The 24,546-nt window shown below is 39.8% G+C and overlaps 1 protein-coding gene and 1 long non-coding RNA gene across 20 annotated transcripts in view; one reads left to right on the top strand and one right to left on the bottom strand.

Annotated features, from left to right (window-relative positions):
- The window catches only part of SYNE1 (spectrin repeat containing nuclear envelope protein 1), a 480,528-nt gene that overhangs the window by 414,189 nt on the left and 41,793 nt on the right, over window positions 1-24,546 (top strand). For 18 of the 19 annotated variants that reach the window (XR_015251658.1, XM_086708164.1, XM_086708163.1 and 15 more), the window contains 2 exons: window positions 1,003-1,169; window positions 16,376-16,538. Coding sequence is in view for 18 of the 19 variants with exons in the window: in XM_086708164.1 (XP_086564290.1) it covers window positions 1,003-1,169; window positions 16,376-16,538 (330 nt within the window). In the remaining variant the exon portion in view is untranslated. Of the gene's footprint in view, window positions 1-1,002; window positions 1,170-8,628; window positions 8,931-16,375; window positions 16,539-24,546 lie in introns of those variants that run through there. The other variant, XM_086708168.1, reaches the window with a different exon arrangement.
- LOC147581304 (uncharacterized) lies at window positions 969-9,273 on the bottom strand. The gene is made up of 3 exons (XR_015251659.1): window positions 8,330-9,273; window positions 3,639-4,097; window positions 969-1,489 (listed from the first exon to the last, which is right to left on the bottom strand). It is a non-coding gene; the product is annotated as an uncharacterized LOC147581304 (long non-coding RNA).

The raw sequence follows: 24,546 nt of genomic DNA, 5'->3' as shown, positions 1-24,546 counted from the left end.
GGTCATGATCTCGCGGTCCGTGAGTTTGAGCCCCGCGTCAGGCTCTGGGCTGATGGCTCAGAGCCTGGAGCCTGTTTCCGATTCTGTGTCTCCCTCTCTCTCTGCCCCTCCCCCGTTCATGCTCTGTCTCTCTCTGTCCCAAAAATAAATAAACGTTGAAAAAAAAAATTAAAAAAAAAAAAAAAGAGTTGGAGAGGACAGGAGATGTCCATTCATCATCACTTTAACCATACCATTCAGTGGACTTTCTCTTGCATATGGAGCCAGTGTTTCCTTATCCAAAACAATTTTTAAGAGGAGTGAGTGCAGAAACTGGGTGAATGAAGAAGGTTGGAGACCCACTGATCCTCTAAGACTAATGGTTACCATTCTTGTGAGTTAATTTGCCATGATTTATGTGTTGTAAAGTATTGACATGATATAGAGGATAGCTCTATTAAATGAAGGTATTAATTCTTAAAATAATCTGCACAAATAATTGACAGAAACACATATATGCTTTTACATATATATACATATATGTCAGTTGTACATATATAATTGCGCAGACACACACACACACACACACACACACACACACACACATCTTCTAAGCCTCTTAGCAACTATTTGTATGAGGATTGATTCTAAATATAACACCAGGTTGGTGATTACAACAATAAGATATAATTTCCCAGCATTAAAATGTTTCAAGTTTTGTCTTTTATATCTATGTATATACTGTTAACTGCTTTTTAAATGCCCATTTTATGTACGAAAAAAAAGCATCTCCATCCTCTTTAAGACCATCTCTATGAAAATTCAATCAAGAGTCTATGTACATACTGAAAATAATAGCTACCATTAATTCTTGTGTACATGGACTGATAATCACACAGTATTCTTCCTGCCCAAACTATTTCCAAGCAGTGGAAAACTGTAATTATCATGTTTCTAGTAGAGCCAGGTTGAATGCATTAAGACAATGATTTCTGACCTCTGTGATTGCTATTTATTATGCAGGATTATCAAGAGGAAATTGCTGTTGCCCAAGAGAACAAAATACAGCTCCAGCAAATGGGAGAACGACTTGCTCGAGCCAGCCATGAAAGCAAAGCCTCTGAGATTGAATACAAGCTTGGAAAGGTCAACGACCGGTGGCAGCATCTCCTGGATCTCATGGCAGCCAGGTACAAAGGACTCTGGTCAATAGGACATGTGTATGCAGAATTTTAAAGCATTTGGTCCACCTTTCATTACAGTGAATCTTCCTCTGTGTTCTTTCTCCCCACCGTTTTTAGGCTTTTCTCATAAATGTCACTTTCATGAACTTTGAAATTCTCCTTCGTATGTAATAAATTCAGTGGTGTTGCCACTTAGCTTAAAGTCATATCAAAACAAAACCCATTCTCAAAAGGAAGATTCTGTATTTCAGAGCTTCATGGGTATTTAACCTTCTATGAGGAAGGAAGTAGAACTGCTGGCTAGTATCCATGGAGGGTATTTTTGTCTGCAATAGGAAAAAAAGTTATATATATATATATATGTATATATATATATATATATATATATATATATATATATATATATGTATATATTTATATATGTACATATGTGTGTACATATTTATATTTGTATAAATTTATATTTATATAAATTATATATTTATATATGTACATATATACATATATGTATATACACTTATATATATATATACTTATATATGCTTATATATAGGTACTTATATATGCTTATATACACACACACACATTCCTACTATATTTCCAATTAGCAAAATATGGGAATAAAGCTAATTATTGCCACTCTGCTTAGCTGTAGAAATAATCTGCTGCATTGTTATAATATTGTGTTAGGTTTAATAACTGTAAGTGTCTGCCTTGTATCTGGGAGGAATAGTCAGTTGCTGCTGGAGAAGGGCAGGGTGAAGAAAAGAGATAAAAGTAAAGAAATTAAAATATATAAGGGTCTTTATTAATAATATAAGAGTCTGATATAATTAATGAGGCACTGGGCTATTTGTTACAAAGGGAATGACTAAAGTAAATGCTTTATTTGAGGTGAACTTGGCTTCATGTTGGATGTAGGTTCCATGAGGGCAGGCATCTCTGACCATTCTATCCACTGTATGTCATGACCAAGAACAGTGCCTCAATTTGGGCTCAATAAATATTTGAATGAACGAGTACTTGAATATTTGAATGGGTATTATTTTTTATGGCAGTTAGGAGGAGATTTAGAATATTACAAATGCTTCTGATTCACAGCCATTTTGGATGTAACCAACAATACACTTTTTAAAATCTGGGTTCTTTTCCTTAGCCATGCTGCATGAATTTAGACCTGAAATAGTGCCTTTTGAATACTGTGTTCCCACAAAAATTGCATATGGTCATGGCAATTCCATATGTTGATTGTGGAAATAACTAGCATATTGTTTTCCACAGAGGGAGTTATCCAAGAGAAGCTAATTTACAAAGATGAGATTATAATTTATGCTAGCAATAATGAAACAAAAATGGAATCAATGTTTATCAGTTTTCAAAATGTTTAACAACAGCACTGTGATGGCTAACATTTATTGAACCCTTAATTTGTGCCAGCGACCATGCTATAGGCTTCATACATGTCTTCTCATGTTTTGTTCGCCGCACCCTTTGAGCTGGGCATTATTATTGTACCCATTTTCCTGATACAGAGGCTGAGGCTCAGGCTTGTCCATGGCCCCTCACATGCTAAGTGGCCTAGCCTGCACTCTCTGATTCTACAGCCCATGCTCTGGAGACTATATTATGCTGTCTGCCAAACTTATGACTTCCTTGTCTCTGCTCTAAAGAATGCAATTACAAGGAAATTAGACTCTGTTATTTATTTCAACAATCTAGTTTCCCAATCCTTTGTAAAGTGCTGCCATCAGTTCTGAGACATTTTGAGGCTACAAAGACAGAGGTTCCTTTCCTTGAGAAGTTCATGGTGGGCAGAGAGACATGCAAAAAGAAATCAAGTAAAGTGATGGGCTAAATGCCCGGGTAAAGGTACTACAAAGAAATGGAAATGTACGGTTCAGCTCACCTACTCCAAGTATTCCAGCGTATGTAGGTTTTAGAACCCCACTGCTATGTTTAGCCTCACTTCTCAGTCCGTGATAACCAAATCTTATTTCAGAAGGACAAACTGAAGCTCTTTATTCTATAAATACCCTTCTTAGGGAAGCCGCCCAGTTGGTAAACATCCCTGGATTTTTTTGGTCAGATTATGACTCATGGGTTAGCTTACATTGCCATGTAATCCGGTTAAACTAGTTAATGTTCTTTTCTAATCTTTAGTGGCTCAGTGGTATGGAATACGGGGGATACACTATGTTAAAGATGTTTTAGATGGAATCTAATATAAATTAATCATAAGCAGCTAGTTTAGTGTATGAACTAAATTTACATTACATCAAATGAGGTAGGTGATTTCTCCTCAAAGTCATGTTTATGTATAACTTTTCTGTTGTTCAAGTGAGGATTTTCTAGGTGTTATTTATTTTTCCAAAGATACACTAGTAAACTTGAATCAATCAAATATTTATAAAATATACATGCTTTATACTACAGTCACTAAAACACTCATATGTTTCCACGGTTGTAGAGTCTTACCATACACAGATGCAGTTCCTACAGGAAATTCTGTCGATATGCTGTCCATTTCTTTTTGCCTTCTTCTGACGTGTACCAGCTGATGTGCTCACCATTCATTTGCTCTAGAGTTTAGTGCCACACTGGATTCATAGTCTCCTTGAAGCCTCTCCTAAATGACACTTGGCCGTCACATTTACTTTCCATTTCCTTGTTTATCAGAGCCTCGGGAGTACACAGACCAGCTGACCGTTCCCCACACCCATCTTCAACTATGACCTACCCGCTCAAATATCAAGTTTCTATGGTTCAGTCTCATTCACCACTCTTCCCTCTTCCAACTTTGTTTTCCTTCCACACTGATTCATTAATGCAGAACACAACTTAGTTGAGCCTTTTGATATTTCTGTGCTGTTTTGGTGTTCTTGTGGGAATGGAGAGGTTATTTCTGAAGATTATATTTTCAGGTGCATAGCTTTCCTGCTAACAGAAACAGGAAAAAGAAAAGAAAGAAGATGCACTGCTAATAAACCTGTTGCATGCAAATAGAATGTATAACTTTGAGTCAACTTCCTATCACTAGTGGATTAGCTTAAACCATTCTGTCTAACACAAAATAAATGTGTTTTGCATTGAATTTTTAAACTGTCACTAAGAGTTGTCAGCTTTTTAGGGCAACAAAATTTGCTTAGTTATTTTTAGGTCTTAGGGGATAATGCTCTAGTATCCTGACCATAGTTTCTAGACCTGCTCAGTTTAATGTAGCAGACACTAGCGACCCGTGGGTCTTTAAGTTAACTTAAATGGGATATAATCAAGCTATGGTTTAATTGTAATTATAGTCAGTTGTGCTAGTCATATTTCCAAGGCCCATTTGCCATATGAAGATAATGGCTACCTTATTGGGAATTGCACATACAGAACATTTTCTTCATCCCAGAAAGTTCAGTTGCTCAACACCAGCCATGACAATTGGCCAAAGCATTTCTGAGCCCTTGGCTTTCATTAAGAGTCAACATAAGAGGGGCACCTGAGTGGCTCAGTCACTTGAGCATCCGACTGTTGATTTTGGCTCACGTCATGATCTCATGGTTCGTGGGATCAAGCCCCTCCGTACTGACAGCGTGGAGCCTCCTTGGGATTCTGTCTCCTTCTCTCTCTGTCCCTCCCCCTCTCACATGCTCTTTCAAAATAAGCGAATAAACTTTAAGAAAAAAGAGTCAGCACAAGAAACAGTCATTGATGTAATTTCTTTAAAACTGTCTGCTGGGAATCTGGCTCTCATTTTGTCAATGAACTGCGAAAAAATCCACATAGCAGTTGTTCTAGAGTTCAGCACTAACAGGAAATCTGTCTCTTAGCATTAGTTGTTCAGTGCTTTTTATAAGAGACAATGCATTATTAAACTTTCCCCATTTTGGTATCTAGGAAGTTCAGACTTAATTGTGTGCTCTGTTGTAATGATGTTTGTTGTTTGTTTTTTGTTTTTTTTTTTTTCATTAAATCTACTCTCTAATATAAGGATATTGCTCTTCCCTCTATCAAACCTAAATCCCCATCACCAAAACCAAAGCACACTTTAGTTATTTGGCTCTTTTATTCTTTTCAATAACATCTTCATTGAGCTCTAACTCACGTAGCATACAACTCATCTATCACAAGTATACAGTTTAGTGATTTTTTTAGCACATTTAGAGACCTCTGCATCCATCATCACGGTTAATTTTAAAACATTTTCATCACCCCCAAATAAAAGCCTTAATCACCTTCTTCCTCTCTACCCTCCCTCCTTCCGTGGCCCCAGCAACCACTAAGTCACTATCTGCCTCCACAGGTTTACCTGTTCTGGACAGTTCGTATACATGGAATCATGCAATCTGTGGTCCTTGGTCACTGGTTGCTTTTTTTTTTTTTTTAATTTTTTTTTTTTTCAACGTTTATTTATTTTTGGGACAGAGAGAGACAGAGCATGAACGGGGGAGGGGCAGAGAGAGAGGGAGACACAGAATCGGAAACAGGCTCCAGGCTCTGAGCCATCAGCCCAGAGCCCGACGCGGGGCTCGAACTCACGGACCATGAGATCTTGACCTGGCTGAAGTCGGACGCTTAACCGACTGCGCCACCCAGGCGCCCCGATCACTGGTTGCTTTTAAGTTTGCTTGGCAAACTTTCTGCACAAGACTATCTAGTAAATATTTTTAGCTTTGAGGGCCAAACGGTCCCTGCCGAAACCCCTCTGCCATATCATAAAAGCAGCCTTACGCAGTGTGGAAACTGAAAAATAGAGCTGGGTTCCAATAACATTTTATTACCCAAACAGGTGTCTAGCCTAGCCATAGTTTGCCGACACCAGCTCTAGGGACGTAAAAATGAGAAGAACGTGGTGCCTACCCAAGTAAGAGTAGAAAGCAGGTATACATGACTCCTCACCACAGGCCTTCCTTCCATCTTCCCGCCCGCTCTCTTACCCCCATCTGGCCTGGCCTCTCCTAATTGTTCTTCATGTTCTTCCTGTTCTTTGGATTAGGTGAGATTCTTCTTACCCTGTCAGCACGCTTTCTGTACTGCGCTTAACAGAATTTCCCTCTACTATAATCAATATCTCGTGTGATCAGTTGTTTGCAATTCCTTTTCTCTCTTAAGATGTAAGTGTGTCCATAGCAAAGCCGGAACCTAATATTGTTCTTTGCACATAATGGTCACTCCAGTAATTGTTCAGTATCTCTAGTCTAAGACATAGTATGGCAAGTGCCATACATGCAGATAGGAATAAAGCAGAGCATGGGCTTAAGGCCTCCACTGCTTGAAATGTTTCTGCTTCAGCTACGCTGAAATGTTAGGCAAGTTACTTATCTTCTGACTACCTCAGTTACCACATGTGTAAAAATGTACTCAGAGCATTACATGAGACAGTACCTTAGCACTGCCAAGTGCTCAGGGAACAACGCTTTCTCAGCCCAGAGGGAGTTTAGAGGCTGTGTAGGTAAAGCGTACATGCAGTGCAGGGAAGGCTTGGTCAAGTTACGGCAGCTGCCCCCAGAAGGGATTTGGAGCTCCACCCACACTCGAGGAAAAAGAAAACTTGATTCTTGGAATCTATGGCTGGCTTTATCTCAAGGTGGCCAATTTGGAAAACTCTGACCAGGATCAGGAATGTATGGAGGCAGCAAGCACGGATACAATGCAGAACTAATCAAGAGGCCCGAGTCTAGTCCGCCTCGTTCTGCCTGTGTGACCCAGGGCTCGCTGCAGAAGCTTTCTGAGCCCTAGACTCCTCATCTGCAAAATATTCATAAGAATAACTGCCATAGCTCCAAAGAGGCAATGCCAGAGAAGGACCGTGAATACTCTAAAATGCCACATATGCCAGTCTCGTTCTTTTAGATAGCTACAGGGTATTCCATAATATAATATAATATAATATAATATAATATAATATAATATAATATAATATAATATAATATAATATAATGTAATGTAACATAACATAATATAACATACTGTGTATAATATATAATATATATAATAATATATATAATATATAATATACTATGGTTTATCCAATATTTTCCCCACTGATGGGCATTGATATTGTTATCATTGTTTGCTATGACAGTAATTGTGTCTTTAAAGCCTTGCTTTATATTTCATTTGTTGGCACAAATATATTGTCCTAATGATAATGAGCATGGGGAAAAATTTTTAACCCATGAGGAGAACTAAATAAGGTAAAAAGGAATTGAACTAGGAAAATAATGGCAGTAAAAGTTTTCAAAGATCCCAAGTTTTCAGGAATGTTAGTCATAATCAAGAAAAAATAAATTTCTCTAGTGTTACGGAATCATGGCCTACATATCTCTTTAACCAAAGCTTAGATGTTTATATTCCTGATTGTTGAAAATAATAAATTATAGGAGTGATTGTTTTATAAAGAATTCACAGTAAGATATCTTTATTTTTTAAAAATCTTTATGAATATAATATATTGTCAAATTGGTTTACATACAACACCCAGTGCTCATCCCAACAAGTGCCTTCCTCAATACCCATCACCCATTTTGTCTTTAAATAGCAGGATTTGAAAAGTAATTTTATTAAAACTAAGTTTTCTGGACTATATTTCTTATGTAAAATATAAGCTTGCTTCTTTTAAAAATAAAATGTTTCTGTTTTAAAAGCAATTATCTCACATAACCAGAACCAAATGCTTTCTTTTATTTTGCGGTTCATCATATAGGCCTTTTAAAAAGAACTTAGAAAATGTTCATTATTATTTTTGTATTTATATGTGTGTGTATATATATCTTGATCCAAAAAGGTTTTAAAGCAGCCAGCATTCACCACATTTTTTTAAATTACCAGTAATTAATAATTTGAGAGGCTATTTTCTTTAAAAGCTTAAATTATGAAATTACTATAGATGCAGCGCAGAAAATTTGAAACTCTTGAAATTCACAAAATAAATTTATCTGAATCCCACCAAGCCAATGAACGGATGCTTTTTTTTATTATCTTAAAATGAAAATGTTATTTGCGTCGCTGTACATCATTATTTTTAAAAGGACGAAGGTTTTGAATATTAGGGGAGGAATAATATTTCTTCAGGTACTCTTTTGCTTAAGCAGTCTATTCAAAAGTGAAGACCAACTCCTTTTCTACTGAGTATCTTTTCCATCCCACCTTCCCAAACAACCCCTAAAACTCCTACTTACACCAGGTAGCTCGCATTTCAAACAGCAGACAAAAAGAAGTTGCTCTTTTTTGCTACTACAATGGGCCGCACTTGTGGAGGTTTTGTTTGTTTGCATTTGGGCGATTTATCTTTTTCGAATATCCTTTCCAACTTAGCAAACAGCCCACAAGAAGAGTTGACTGTTCTTCCAGAATGGCAGTGTCTGCAGGCCAGCCTTATTTTTGATATCCTTCTTTCTTTAGAAAGCCTCCCCCTCCTTTGCAGATTACACTGAGCCTTTTCCCCTTCTTACACTCGTGGCCTACATTCCAGGAGATCAGGCCTGGCACATGTTAATGAATGTAGGTTTTATTTAGAAACATGACCACTTGTCACTGCTCAGTGTCATATTATCAGGCAGAGACCTACCAACATTTGTTTAGAGTGAGCATTTTCATACTTCCATACGCAGACGAGGGGAAGCTTTCATCCCCACGCAGGATTTAGCCTTTTGCTCTGCAGACCTAACTTTTGCAAGTTGGAAGCTTCATGGTGGTGGCGGAAGATCTGTGTGCCCTGAGGATGGCAGAGGACGGCTGTGTGGACTCAGATCTCCCAGAATGTAACTGCGATGTCACAAGGCAGGCATCTCCTTGAGTTTCTTCCATTGTGCATAGCTTTCGTGTTACGTGGGGTTCGTAGGATAGATGCTGGATCTTTAATCCATAATTGTTTTTGCCAGTGTTAAGTGGAGATGATTTGGTGTTAGGAGCTCGTTGGCCGTGGACTCCCAAGAGTTATTTGTCGGTTTGTTTTCTTGTTCCCCCTACTGGGCATGTGGAGCCGGAGGGAAAGGTTAATGAACTTGGTTATGGCTTGGTATTCCAGTTGTCTCTGGACCGTATGCGTCATACGAGGGGTATGGCCGTGGCAGAGAGGCTGAGACACAGGAAAGAGATTCAGAAGGAGACCCAGTAAGATGATCCAGTTGGTCTATCATCTGCTATTTAAAGGATGGGCTCCTGATGAAACTGAAATTCAGTCTTAGCCAGTTCCCAGCTTTGTGGCTGAAAGCTTTCCCTTTATTAAATAAAGATCTCATATTGCAGGGGCCCAGAGGGTTTTGTGTATGAGAAAAGCCATTTCTGTATAGGCTTGCCAGTAAGTTTTGGTCACTGACTAGTATAAAGGTTTTAAAACATACGCCAAATGTAAAAATGTATGTCAAAAATAGTAATTCTGTGTATTATGCAAATATTTATTTCATGATATTTTTCTGTTAGAATAATGTTATATCAGGAATTTTAGCTTCATTAAAAAAAACACTATTCTTGTACCATAACATCCTCCAAATAAATTCCTATTAACGAATAGGATTTACTAATGGTGCTTTTGGTTCTATTATATTTAGAATATGAAATTTTGTTTTTGCTTTTGTTGATGGGTCTACTAAACTAGTATGAAGGAAGATAGTGATAAATATATACATGTAACGTGTATATGTGTACATAGATATTCGTGCAACAGTGTTCAGAAGCTGGACAACTGGTTTCAGTAGTAGAATCCTTCTCAAAAAGGGTGAAGTCCTGTGAGGCACACTGGACTGTGCAAAGAGACCCATCAGCTGCAGGGATTTACAGATTTACAAGACTTTTGCTAAACAACTTACCCAGACTTGTGACATCGGCAAACATCCATTTTGAATTATAATCCTGGATGCTACCAAAAGGAATGTTGCTCAAACTTCTTACAGTGATAGATGAATAGAAATATTGTGACACTTTACCCAAGGATTTCCTTTAAAGAAATAATGGAAAAAAGATGGGACATTTCTTAACAAAGAATGACTCATGTCCTGCAAATATCGCGTCTCGTAAGGTCAAGGAAGATGTATGGGGGCTTTACTACCCACTTCCTCTCAGCTCACATCTGCTCCCCCCAACACACACACAATGCATCTTGCTGTTTGTAGTCAAATGCATGTTTTAAAAAATGAGAAAGCAAAACTACTTAAATGCTCACCCCCATTGACTTCACTAAGATTTACACATTCATTTGAAAGAGGAACTTGTCCCTAATGGACTATATGAACAAGCATTTCCATGTCACGATGCCCTTGACATATTGCACACTAACTGCTCTATGGGAACTCATTCAATATTATACAAGATTACTAATCTTGTAAATTATTTGACTAGTGTAGACAATATCTGGGGGAACAGTATTTACTCGCATTCTTTTGTGCCTTAGATCTTTTGATAATTTTGGTAAATGAATTTTGAACCAAGGGGATGAATGAATTTTAGTGCTTGACAGACCATTCGCAAACGTTGGACTTAGAGGGAAGATTTAAGTATGCGTTTAATATCAATGAAATTAAAAATAAACTGTGCTAACTCAATAAAAGTCTTTTACTTAGGTAGAATACTAATTATTAACGCTTATCAGGCATTTAAGTAGTGCCCAACTTTGTGCCAAGCACTGAGTTTAATACGGCAGGGGAAGGGGAAAACCAAAAGTAGAAATTCACAGTTCCAGCTTTCCAAGGAACTTAACATGGGGAGAGGAACTTGTGTATAAATAATACCAGGGAGTTAAAATAAGGGAAAGAAGGAAGCAAGCACTGAATGAGGTGTTCTTCCAGTCTCCAGCTCCACACGAAACCCTGATGATATTATGAGGTTGCTATAAAGCATGTGTCCCAAAGCATCGTCCGCATTCAGATGCTACCAAATCTGAAGACAGGAAGCTGGTCAGGTGGGAGAGGTTCCCGAAAGGACTTTCTTCCAGAGATAAAACTGGGACAGACATCTCAGTGCAGTCTCCTTGTGTTTATTGACTGTAGACCGTCCTTTCAACCTGGGCCACGGAAGCAGGATGGCCAGGGCCGTGTTAAATTCCAAGCCCGTGCCATGGCCATTGGTAACGTGCACCTACAGCTTTGTATCCAATAGCTATTCTAAAACTGTTATTCACTGGCTGACAGTCAAGTGAGTTTTGTCTTATATGTGAGAAAATGTGAGTAGGTTGTACGTAAACATTCTTGGAATTATTATTGAAGGTCAATACCTTGGACTTCCCTGGGAACAGGGTACAATTTGTATTTACAAAAATAACTAGAGAAGTCTTAGCTTGAATAGAATTATGAGTCATGATAAACAGAGAGCAACACGTTTTCTGTTTCCTATCAATAGAATATATTGTGGAGTATGAACATAATTTTTAAATACATATTTTTTCCATGCAATGTAGGTAATGTACCTAAGAGTACCTTTACAAACTGAAAATATTTTTCAAATATAGGTATTGTAATAATTAATGAAATATAGGTATTATTATTAATAATTGGCCATAGTGAAAATCCTTTTAAAAGCATTTGTGTGACAAAGAGAAAAGTGATTACATCATGACTAGATTTTTATTTGAGAGAGAAACATTGGTTTGTAAACATTCTATTTATAATGGAAGTGGTGATATCAGTTTTAAGTAATTAAAAATAAAGGAAAATGCTGGGGCGCCTGGGTGGCTCAGTCAGTTGGCCATCTGACTTCGGCTCAGGTCATGATCTCGCGGTTCATGAGTTCAAGCCCTGCATCAGGCTCTGTGCTGACAGCTCGGAGCCTGGAGCCCGCTTCAGATTCTGTGTCTCCCTCTCTCTCTGCTCCTCCCCCACTCGCACTCTATTTCTCAAAAATAAATAAACATTAAAAAAAAATTTAAAGAGGAAGGAAGGAAGGAAGGAAAGAAGGAAAATGCTGCAAAGACTTTGGTTATAAGACATTTTCTTCAGAGCATGGCTCTTGACCAGAGCAGCTTCTCAGAGTCCTCCAAGGAGGAGTTTGGAGGAGGTGGGAAGAGAGTTGGCCGGTGGCCTCTGTGCTTTGAAAGCACCCCTAAGTGATCCTGGAACAGCCCCTCGCTTGAGAAGCCCCTCTCTGCTGTCTGAGGGTAACAGAGCTGAGAAATACTTGATGTCTCAGGGTGCGAGTCCTCCGTCTCTGAGAACATTCTTTATCGATTCCTGCCTTGGAATATGTCACCTCCCTGGAGTTCTGCAAAGTCCTGTTGCCAATACCTCTTCAGCTGAGCCAAGTTGGCACCTCGGACATTGATGTATTTTGCTCATCTGCATTCGTCTATGTTATAAGCAGCGGCAATAAGGTGACCCCGTTTCCTGAGCTTCGGGGAGCACTCATGGCCTGAAAGCAGAAGTGAATTTTATTTTTTTTAATGTTTATTTATTTATTTATGAGAGGGGTGGGGCAGAGAGAGAGGGAGAGAGAACATCCCAAGCAGACTCCGCACTGTCGGTGCAGAGCCCGACGCAGGACTCACACCCACAAACTGGGAGATCATGACCTGAGCCGACCTCAAGAGTTGGATGTTTGACTGACTGAGTCACGCAGGCACCCCAGCAGTGACTTTCAAATATGGGCTGACAATGGAATACTACGTGGCAATGAGAAAAAATGAAATATGGCCTTTTGTAGCAACGTGGATGGAACTGGAGAGTGTGATGCTAAGTGAAATAAGCCATACAGAGAAAGACAGATACCATATGGTTTCACTCTTATGTGGATCCTGAGAAACTTAACAGGAACCCATGGGGGAGGGGAAGGAAAAAAAAAAAAAGAGGTTAGAGTGGGAGAGAGCCAAAGCATAAGAGACTGTTGAGGACTGAGAACAAACTAAGGGTTGATGGGGGGTGGGAGGGAGGAGAGGGTGGGTGATGGGTATTGAGGAGGGCACCTTTTGGGATGAGCACTGGGTGTTGTATGGAAACCAATTTGACAATAAATTTCATATATAAATAAAAAAAAAAAAAAAAAAAAAACAAATATGGGCTGAACCTGAAATCACTGACCGTGTGCTTTTCACCCCCGTCAACCTTTTTCTTTAGATCAATCTGGATACTCAGCCGTGTCAGGCCCGCACCAGGGTCTCATTAATGGATTTTTGCTGCTAGCTATTACTTGATAATAATAGAGCTGAGAAATATTGCCTGTGGGCCTCCCAAACTCCTGCTTACAGCCTGACTCAGTAGGAAAACACCTTCAACAGTACCCCTGCCCTTGTGTCCTTGACCACCTCCTCTGCATCCTTGTGCCATCAACTGCTTTCATTTGTCATTTCTCTCCTCCTTTTTCCTTCGGTCATTGGCTTCTTTCTCACAAGTTCCTTATTCTCTGCTTAAAAACATTCCAGAGTTATTCCAAATATTAAACTGCATTAAACAAAACAAACAAATCAATGTTTCCTTGTAGCCAGATCATTCTACAGGTTTCATACCATATTTACTCACCTTTACTGCCTGGTTAAAAAAAAAAAAACATTACCAATACTCCTTTACCATAACTGTATTTCTTAAGCCAAATGCATTGTGTTTAGGTATTTTTAGGTCTCATTATACTATCCTGCTATGCGTTTGACAGAGGATACCATCGTCCCCGAGCTTTAGTGTATCTAAGACTCCCCTGGAGTGCTTCTGAAAAGTGCCAGTTCCCCGGCCACACCCCCAGAGGTTCTAATTCGGGAGAAGTGGATTGGAATCTAGCCAGGAGTCTGCATTTATCCATTTATCTGAGGCCGACCAAGTGAATCTAATCAAGGGGGCATTCAGATCACTAACCAACACTTCTTTTTAAAATTTTGTTATTGAATATATGTGACATGTACCATTGTGTAAATTTTTTTTTTTTAATTTTTTTTTCAACATTTATTTATTTTTGGGACAGAGAGAGACAGAGCATGAACGGGGGAGGCAGAGAGAGAGGGAGACACAGAATCGGAAACAGGCTCCAGGCTCTGAGCCATCAGCCCAGAGCCTGATGCGGGGCTCGAACTCCCGGACCGCGAGATCGTGACCTGGCTGAAGTCGGACGCTTAACCGACTGCGCCACCCAGGCGCCCCTATTATCCATTGTGTAAATTTAAGGTGTACGATGTGTTACTTTGATACATTGATCTGTGGTAGTGTGGTTGCCCCTGTAGCGATAGTTATCACAATTCATAATTGCACAATTATTGTTGTCTCTACTCATTTACTGTGCATTAGATCTGTACAGCTCATTTACTGCTTGTTGTAAGTTTGCACCTCAAGCCACATCAGTCTTACCCCCGCCCCACCACTACCACTCTTTCTTGCAGTTTTTCCTGCCTTTGGTTTCATGCCCCACTTTTCCTCGGTCACCTTCTTCCTTTATGAATTTTTTTTCTTTATTATACCTCTGATTCTTCCTCCATGAGCCAGCCTTTTAAAATTCATTCTCTTCATCCATTCCCTTTCAGGGTGAAATACATCCTTTCATTGGGCCTCGCTCTGTGCCAATAGCACCTAAAGCAATGGCATAAACCCTGACCTCTCCTCGACACCTGTGAACTACACTTCTATGCCTGTCTACCCGACCCGCAGACTCATCGTATTGCAAACTTCCTGCACCATTAACCCCGTGAACTTGTTCCTCATCCATTCCCTCGGAGACGGCAGCATCCATATAATCACATCATTTTTAACTCCTTCTGCCTCCCGTCATGGCAGTTCATGAATTTAGCAATCCCCGCCCCACCCCTGTCCCTGGCTCCCCAAGTGCAGGCTTTTGATGTAGCTGCTTGGGCTATTCTGTTTACTTCCAGAATGGTCTTCCATACGAGCCTCACTTCAAACTCACATACTCAAAATCAGAACTGATCCTGTCATTCCTGGGCTAATGCGTCTTGGCCACATTCCTACTTATCTTTAAAGTTCACACAAAGCCAGTATGGTGTCACAGCAGGCCTTTTATAATCTTAGCCTATCCATCCGTCTTGCTTCAACACAACTACATCTCTCTTCAGCTTCTCTTCCCACCACCCCCACCCCCCTAGCTTTATGGCACTCTGCCTCCCATATCTCTGATTTTCTTTCCTGTGTTTCCTAGGCCAGAAATCTTCTGCTTGGCTAGTATCCACCTGTCAAGATGAAGCTCAAATGTTATTTCTTCAGCAAAGTCTCAGCTCCTCAATGGCTGGGATGAACCTTCAGTCATCACTGTATTTCTGTCGCCTAGCTCCATGGCTACCTAGCATCATAGATGTTTGTAGAAAGAATACAGACCTGAACCAATGGAGACTGAACGAGCGAATGAATGATTACTGAAGATGGCCAGACAGAATTGATTCCTCCCTATTTATTAGCCAGGGACTTGGTTTATTAGTTTAGTTCTTCTCACACTGTGTTATGTTTCACTGTTGACATGTCCAGCTTTCCAGTCAGATTGTGCATTTCATAGGAAAATAATCAAGTCTTATTTATTTTGTCTTTCCAGCATCTTACACATAGGATGTCCACACAGGATTGTTAGATAAGTGGCAATCTTAAGCAAACTGGTTTTTACTTCTTCCTGGAAAGAATGGGGAAACATTTTTTAAAAACATACTGTGTAGAAAATACTGCATTGAACTAGGCTTTGCAGGCGAAGACTAGATGGTGGTCGGCCCTGGATCTGCCCTCTGCTGCTTGTAGCCCAAAGGGTCCTCGGTTACCTCTAACGAGATCTGGCATTAAGTGCATGTGATCGCTCACCGATCATTCGTCTTAAGTGTGCTTTCTTCTTTTAGCTGAGTTTGCCACAAGGGTGCTGGAATAAATCCCACCAGGGCCGGAGTAGTCAGAACCATGAGTGTGTTATCTGTTTTGGTGCCGACCAATTGGAAATGTTCATTTTTTGCTCCCAGGTATTCTTCAGATTAGTATAAATTACATAATTTGTGGAAATAACAATTTTGGTGACCACCATAGTAACCTGTTACTATAGCTATGTTGAACATCATCATAGCTGACATTTATTGAATGTTTCCCATATACCCTGCATCATTCAACTCATTCAGATCTCACACATACTCTTCCTTTACCTTCATTTTATAGAGATGAGGAAATGGAGACCCAGGGAGGGTGTACAACTGCCCAAAGTCACAGCCAGTAAGTGGCTGAGCTGAGCTGGACTTTGACTTTAGGCAACTTGGCTTTAGATGGAGTGCTCACTTTTGCTCACAAGGGAAACTTGAGTGGGGCCTCTCACTGAAGGTGAAGTCTCTCCTCTGCCCACAGGGTAAAGAAGCTGAAGGAGACCCTGGTGGCCGTACAGCAGCTGGATAAGAACATGAGCAGCCTGAGGACGTGGCTGGCTCACATCGAGTCAGAGCTGGCCAAGCCCATAGTCTACGATTCCTGTGACTCAGATGAAATACAGAAAAAGCTTACTGAGCAGCAGGTAAAACTTAAATCAACTAAAGGAAGTAAGTAGGCTCTTGAACATCTGTGCTCCTGGCCAGGATACAGAGGTGGATGTGAGACGGTGAATGAATCGAGAAGGAAAATCAGGAGGGAGCTAGACAAGATTGCCGAGAAAGGGGAGGGAGGCTTGGGCATGGCAGGTGTTTGGGGCCAATAGGTCCCACGTCACCAAGGAGTTAAGTCTTAAGAAGCTATGCTATCTTAGGGGTTAATGTCATTGGTCCACGAAGACGACATCCTAAACTGCTTGGGTTGCAGTGATGTCTCCATAACAGAGCAGGCAGTTTTGTTTATTTCTGTGTAGGTCACTAGCCCACCACTACATGCATAGAAAGGAGCTTTTTTTTTCTGCATTTGGTGTTTGAATACAGATTACAGTGCATTCTTAGAGTTTTTAGAGTCCAAAACAATGGTTTTGCAAGGAGTGTTCCATGGCCTACAGAACACACGCTGTAATTTTACCGTAATGTGTGCACCAAAGGCGGCACATCACACTGGCCTACAGTACACCACCCGCCAGAGCAAAAAAGAGTGACCATGAAAAGTGAAAAATGCCCGCATAAAGGAATTTTCCCTCCTACTCCCCTTCGTTGTTCTTAATAAGCATAGCAGACTCCAGTTGTTAGTAGAAAAGACCAAAAATCCCCCATAAGAAATATTGCTACTCCGTGCCTTTAGATTGTCCTCAAAAATTCTGTCCACGCTCTGGTTACTTCCATTACATTTAGGCCATTATAGCCAAGTTGCTTAATTTAAAAATACTACAAAATATAAACAGATCCATTTATCAAATCTTACAAAATAGTCTATGTGCTTACTTTATTTCATGAACTATTTAAAGCAGTACAACTAGATATTAAGACAGGTTTTAGATAGTGGGAATAGTTTAATATTTAAATCAACATTTATTTTTTAAAAAAGTGTTAGGACATTTTCCCATTTTTGTAAGATTAAAGCCTTTGATGGATTCTCTTGTGTTTGAAATTCTGATAATTGAGCTGATAGCGGTTTGGGTTGGCCTCCAGCTCCCTGAATACTTCTGGAGAACATGGTAATGATCTCTACAAGTGAGAACTGGTTAAAAACAGTTACAATTCTAATAGCCAGTATTGTAATTTAGGAAACGTAAGAAAATCTAAACTGTATCTAAGTAAATATGGCAAATTGATCATATACATTTATAGCCTTACCCACTTCTAAACCCCAGTAAAATGAACGTAAAGGGAAAAGAAGGTCAAAACCCACAATGGCAAAGAGACGAGAAAAGAAGATGAGAAAGATGACAGACACCCGTTAGAATTTTGGAAGACCAGAGTGGATAGATGAATAGTTACTGCTATCAGCAGGATAGAGGATGGAGAAAGCTGATTCATGCCATGGAAATACAAGAAGACTGGGTGGCCTGGGTGGCTCAGTCGGTTGAGCGTCTGACTTTGGCTCAGGTCATGATCTCACGGTCTGTGAGTTCGAGCCCCGCGTCGGGCTCTGTGCTGACGGCTCGGAGCCTGGAGCCTGCTTCAGATTCTGTGTCTCCCTCTCTCTCTGCCCCTCCCCCACTCATGCTGTGTCTCCCTCTCTGTCAAAAATAAATAAACATTAAAAAAAATTAAAAACAAACAAAAAAAAAGAAATGCAAGAAGACTCGTGAAGTGCAGACAGCAAGTCTATAGGACTTTAAAATGGAAAATTGCTTGAAAATTTGAATAAGGAGCGGTTTGACTGGCAGATCCCCCTAATCCTAGGCAACTCCTGCCTGTTGACTCCAATAGAAAGCCCAAGGGTCCTCCTTGGAGAGGGCAGCCCAGAGGGACTTTGGGTTTGGGGCTACGGGGCACCAGTGAGGCTGGAGCCACTATATGAAAAATAGATTAAATGAAATACTCTGTACCTGACGATATGACTCCCACTGCCCCAGCTCCCACCATGTTACTAGCCAGGTTTATATCACAGCCAGGATTAATGAAAGAATTTTAAAATCCAATTTAGTTATTCCATAATAGTCCCCCACAAAAAATTAAAAAGGAAGAAATTATCAAATTAGTAATGTAAAAAAGTTTCCCAAACTGAAAAGCTTATAGAGTGGACCCTTGAACAGCAGCGGTTTGACCTGCATGGCTCCACTTATATGTGGATTTTTTATGCAATGAAATATGTAGTACTACAGATGTATTTTCCCTTCCTTATGATTTTCTTTTTTCTAGCTTGCTTTATTGTAAGAATACAGCATATAATACATATAAAATGCAAAATATTTGTTATTTGACTGTGTTTTTGGTAAGGCTTTTAGTCAACAGTTGGCTATTAGTAGTCAAGTTTGGGGGGAGTCAAATGTTATACACAGATTTTCAGCTGGTGGGGAGTTGGTGCCATCAAGCTCCGCTTTGTTCACGGATCAGCTGCACTTCTAGAGCATAAACTTACAAATGCCCAGGAAAATTAAAAACAAAGCAAAACCATTATAAAATTTCAGAACATGGCCAACAAAGGGAAGATCTTTATGGTTTCCAAGATGAAAAAATCTGATCCTCCAAAACAATGCTGGAAGCTAAAAGTCAGTGACACGGTGCCTCCAGAAAGCTGAGAAAATTATTTATAATTTAGAATACTGCACCTGCCATTTAATATATAAAATATTTACCTCCTATGCATATATTCTCAGGAAGCTAATGAAAGATGTCACATATACTAAAAAGCGAGAAGAAAAATAATATAAAACCTGAGAGAGAAGAAAATTCCCAGGATGGATGGTGAAGGAACATCCCAGATGCCAGCTGCCCTGAAGCCTGGAGAATCCCTGTTCACATTGGAGTAGGGAGTTGGCTCCTCTGGGATGGATGTCTACTAGGAGTAAGACAGTTGAACTAGATAACCTAATGGGCTTAACCATAATGGAAGGAGTTGTATTAACTCCATGAGAGAAAGGATGGAGGCTAGGAATGTTCATGTTTTAAAGAGAGGAGAGAGCTACTGATTCCATAAATGCCATATATATATATATATATATATGAAAAGAAATATAACCATAGTATAGGCTGTTGCTCAGAAGTGAAAAATATTAAGTAATCATGTTAAATAACCACGGTATTGCTCTAGCTAGAAGATGTGCTCAAACAGTAACTGGAGCCCTGGGAGTCAGGTTAAAGTTGATTCCGTCTCTACTATAGAAGCATAGATAATGTCGAAATTGTAAAAATCAAGAAATAGCAACATAAACTTGTTACTTAGAAATACAGAAATTAAAACAGGAAGACAGAGCTCCAAGAGATGGAAATGGTTATTTCTGGAAAATGAGAATCAGGAGTGAAAAGGGAACTAATTCACTGGAAGCTTGGCAGTAGTTTCTGACTTTTTAATATTTTAATATATGTTCATATTGCCTTTTAATTAAATTTTAAGTTAAAGTTGAAAAAAAAAAAAAAAGGAAACAACTATATGCCAATGGTTAGAAGTAAAGACTCCCTGGGTTCAAATCTGGGCTTCACCTCTTTGCTGCGTAGCCCAGGGCAATGTAATGAACTATTTAATCCTCAGATTCCTTATATATAGAATGCTGATCACCAGAGTGCATGGTTCACAGTGTTATTAGAAAAATTAATATTAAAATTATTTAGCACAGCACCTAGAACAAAGTGGGTGCTTAGTACATTTTACTTCAATTCTATACATTCACTACAGTTTCTTTTGTGGCAAATGTTAACCACGATTCTGTAAAAAATTATAGCATTTGTGATCCATGTTGTAAAAGGCAGATAAGTAGTAATCTGTCTCCAAAGGGGAAAATTCCCTTGAATATTTAAAAAGAGATTAAACTGGTAAGAAATGCATGTTCTTCTGTTCCCCTCTGTGGGGTTTCTATATGTTTCTCTTGCCAGTGTACTTAATTATTACATACTTAATTGGGCAGAAATATATGTAGACCTGAGATGGGTTCAGAGAACATTTTGTCAAATATCTCTGTGTTATGGATGAATAAGGATAAATTCAGAAACGCTGTATGTCAATTCAGGACCATTATCAATGAAGGTTAAAGCTGAAACTAAACTCTTTATCTGTATTAGAGCATTTAATCATAATTATAACACCCCTCAAGCTTATTTCATAAATTGATTTTAACAGAAACTCTTGAGCAGATGCACAAGGGGTCTTTTCTCTGATATTTACTGTGGGAATCTGGTTGAGCTCCTGGATGTAAATTTCACAAAACTGTGCAGCCCCACCCATGACTGGGTCCTCTGGAATTTTTAACTCAATTGTCTATATTGGGCCTCCAGCAATCTGTCAGTTACAGTTCTGGTTTTCATATCCTGGCCCTTGTTTCCACAATGGTCTCCCCATGAGTCTCTGCTCCAGGGTGGAGGAGTCACATCGTCTATATGGCTATATAGGTGATTTCTGACTTAAGCCTCCCTCACAAAAAGGCCAGCAAGCAACTATCTATAAACAAGGCACCACTGTAAAATTCCCAAAACCCAACCATGAGGATAAAGCACCCACTCAGACCCCAGAGACCAGAAGGACCACATTAAAAGGGTAAGAGGAGTGACCACGCTCTGACCACATTGTCCTTCATGGCTGGCACAGAGCTGCACTGAGAGGGCACCTCATGGCCAAGATGGGCATCTGGCTTCCCTGGCTCCCCGCACCCTTCTCAGGAAGCCCACTTGGATCTCATCTCATAAGAATCACTAAGGGATCTTGTATAGCTTGACTATTGGGGATGAGTTAGTGAGTGAGAAGGGGGCTGAGGCTTATGGCAGCCAGCACTCACGTCTTGGCAGACTGCATTCCTGTTTGCAGCTGCACCCAAGCAGAGATCCCAGCCTGTGTCTCTGCCCATCAGCAGGCCCAGCCAGTGGCCCTGTCTGACCTGGGAGTTCACTTGGCCGTTTTGCCTGATTTGGGTCCCCAGACAATGGGCCATACTGACTTTGGAGCCCTAGAAACCATCTGACCTGGGTAGGGAAGCCAGTTCCTAGCCCCGCCCAACAGCTGAGCCTAGCCTTCATCCTTCCCCACCAGGAAGCCTGGCCAGAGAACCCAGGCAGCCACGGAACCCATCCAATAGCCCTGCTTGAGCAGGGAGCCAAGCCAGGAGCCCTACCCAACTGCTGAGCATAGCTTCTGGCCCTGCATCATCAGGGAGTCTGGACAGTGACCTTGGACAACCTCAGAGCTCAACCTACAGCCTTGCCCAGCCACAGAGCCCAGCCTACAACCTTACCCAGCCATAGAGCCCAGATGGTAACCCTATTCAGCAGTGGAATCCAACCTGTGGCCTTGTCTGATTGCTGAACATAGCATGCAACCTTATTCAGGCAGGGAGCCTAGCCGTGACTCCAGCCAACCACCAAGCATAGCCTGTGATCCCACATGACAAGAAAGCCTGGACAGTGACCCAGCTCAGCCACAGAGCATAATCTCTAGCCCCACACACTTTGTGATACAGCTGAATGTCCGTCTTTATCAGAGAGCCCAGCCAGTAACTTTGCCCAATAGGGTAACACAGCCAGTGGCCCACCTGATGGCAAAGCCAAGACTATCACCTCACCTAATTCCAGGGCATAGCCTACAGCCCTGCCTATGGCTCCACCTGAACACAGAGTCCAGCCGGTAGCACCATGTGGTCTGATAGCACGGCCTGATATCCCACTTAACCAGGAGTGATCGTGGAGCCCGGCCTGTAGCCGTACCTAATCACAGAGTCCAACCAGGCACTGCCTTGTTAGGGAGCACAGTCTGTGACCTCACCCAAGTAGCGATGATCGCAGAGCCTCACCAGCAAAACAAGTCTCAACAAATTCAAGAAAATGTAAATTATATAAAGTGTCTTTTCCAACTACAGTGATGTGAAACTGGAAATCGAGAATAGGAAGAAAGCTAGAAAATTCACAAATCCACGGAAATTAAACAGCACACTTCTTCTGATCAAAGAAGAAAACGAGGAAAATTAAAAAATATCTTGAGATAAACAAAAAAGGAAACACACAACATACCATAACTTATGGACTCCAACAAAAGCAATTCTAAGAGGGAAGTTTATAGTGATAAATGCTTATATGAAGGAAAAAAATCTCAAATAAATAACTGTACCTCAAGGAACTAAAAAGGAACAAACTAAACCCAAAATTGGCAGAAGGAAGGAAATAAGAAAGATTAGAGCAGAAATAAATGAAATAGAGAATAGGAAAACAGCATAAAAGATTAAAAAAATGGAGCTGGTTCTTTGAAATGATAAACAAAATTGAAAAACCTTTAGCTAGACTAGCCAAGAAAAGCAAAGACAGAGGACCCAAATAAGTAAAAACTATAAATGAAAATGGAGACATTACAAGACATACAAAGGATCATGAGAGAAATGGGTAAATGCCTGGAAACATGCAACTTGCCAAGACTGAATTAGGGAGAAATAGAAAATATAGACAGACCCATAATGAGTAAGGAGGCAGAATCAGTAATCAAAACCCTCCCAACAAAGAAAAGTCCAGGACCAGATGATTTCACAGGTGAAATCTACCAAACATTAAAGCCATGTCTTCTTACTGTTCAAAAAAATTGAGGAGAAGGGCACGCTCTGAAATTCATTTTATAAGGCCAGCGTTACCTGGATACCAAAGCCAGATAAGGACACTATAAGAGAAGAAAACTATAGGCCAATATCCATAATAAATACAGGTGCAGAAATTCTCAACAGAGTACTGGCAAACCAAATTCAACAGCACATTAAAAGGATCATACACCATGATTTAGTTGGATTCATCCCTGGGATGCAAGAGTGGTTCAGCATATGCATATAAAAATAAATGTGATACTTTACATTACTAGAATGAAATATAAAAATCGTATTACCTCAATAGATGCAGAAAAAGCATTTCACAAAATTCAAATGATAAAAATTCTCAACAAAGTGGGTATATAAAGGAAATGTACATCAACATAATAAAGGCTATATGATTAGCCCACAGCTAACATCATACTCAGTGGTAAAAGGTTGAAAGCTTCTCCTCTAAGATCAGAAACAAGACAGGGGTGCCCACTTTCACCAGGCCCATTCACCATAGTACTCAAAATCCTAGCCAGAGTAATCAGACAAGAAAAAAAATAAAAGGCATCTAAATCAGACAGGGTGATACAAAATTTTATTTGTAGATGACATAATCTTACATATAGAAGATCTTAAACACTCTACCAAAAAACTGTTGGAACTAATAAATTCAGTAAAGTTGCAGGATACAAATTTAACATACAAAAATCAGTGGCATTTCTTTTTTTAAGTTTATGTATTTATTTTGAGAGAGAGAGAACAGGGGAGAGGCAGAGAGAGAGAGAGGGAAAGAGAGAATCCCAAGCAGGCCCCACACCATCAGCTCAGAACCTGATGAGAGGCTCAATCTCATGAACCATGAGATCATGACCTGAGCTGAAATCAAGAGTCGGATGCTCAACTGACTGAGCCACCTAGGCACCCCAGTTGCATTTCTGTACACCAATAATAAACTACCTGGAAAAAAAGAAAAGAAAACAATTCCTTTATAATTGCATCAAAAACAATGAAATACTTAGGAATAAATCTAACCAAGGAACTGAAAGATCTCTACACTGCAAACTATTAAGACACCGATGAAAGACATTAAAGAAGACACAAATAAGTGGAAAGATACCCCATGTGTGTAGATTGGAAGAATTAATATTGTTAAAATGAGCATACAGCCAAAGCTATCTATTGATTCAATACAACCCCAGTCAAGATTTCAATGGCACTTTTTACAGATATAGACAAAATAATTCTAAAATGTATATGGAATCACAAAAGATCCCAAATAGCCAAAGCAATCCTGAGAAAGAACAAAGCTGGAGGTATCACACTTATATATTTCAAACTATGTTATAAAGGTATAATAATCAAAACTATATGATACTGGCATGAGAACAGACACATAGACCAATAGAACAGAATTGAGAGCCCAAAAATACACCCATGCATATAT

The sequence above is a fragment of the Puma concolor genome, chromosome B2 (genome assembly GCF_028749965.1).
Source record: "Puma concolor isolate L17-30 chromosome B2, mPumCon1.1.hap2, whole genome shotgun sequence".
Taxonomy (NCBI): Eukaryota; Metazoa; Chordata; class Mammalia; order Carnivora; family Felidae; genus Puma; species Puma concolor.
The sequence above is the reverse complement of the archived record's forward strand: the minus strand, read 5'-3'. Positions and strand labels throughout refer to the sequence as shown.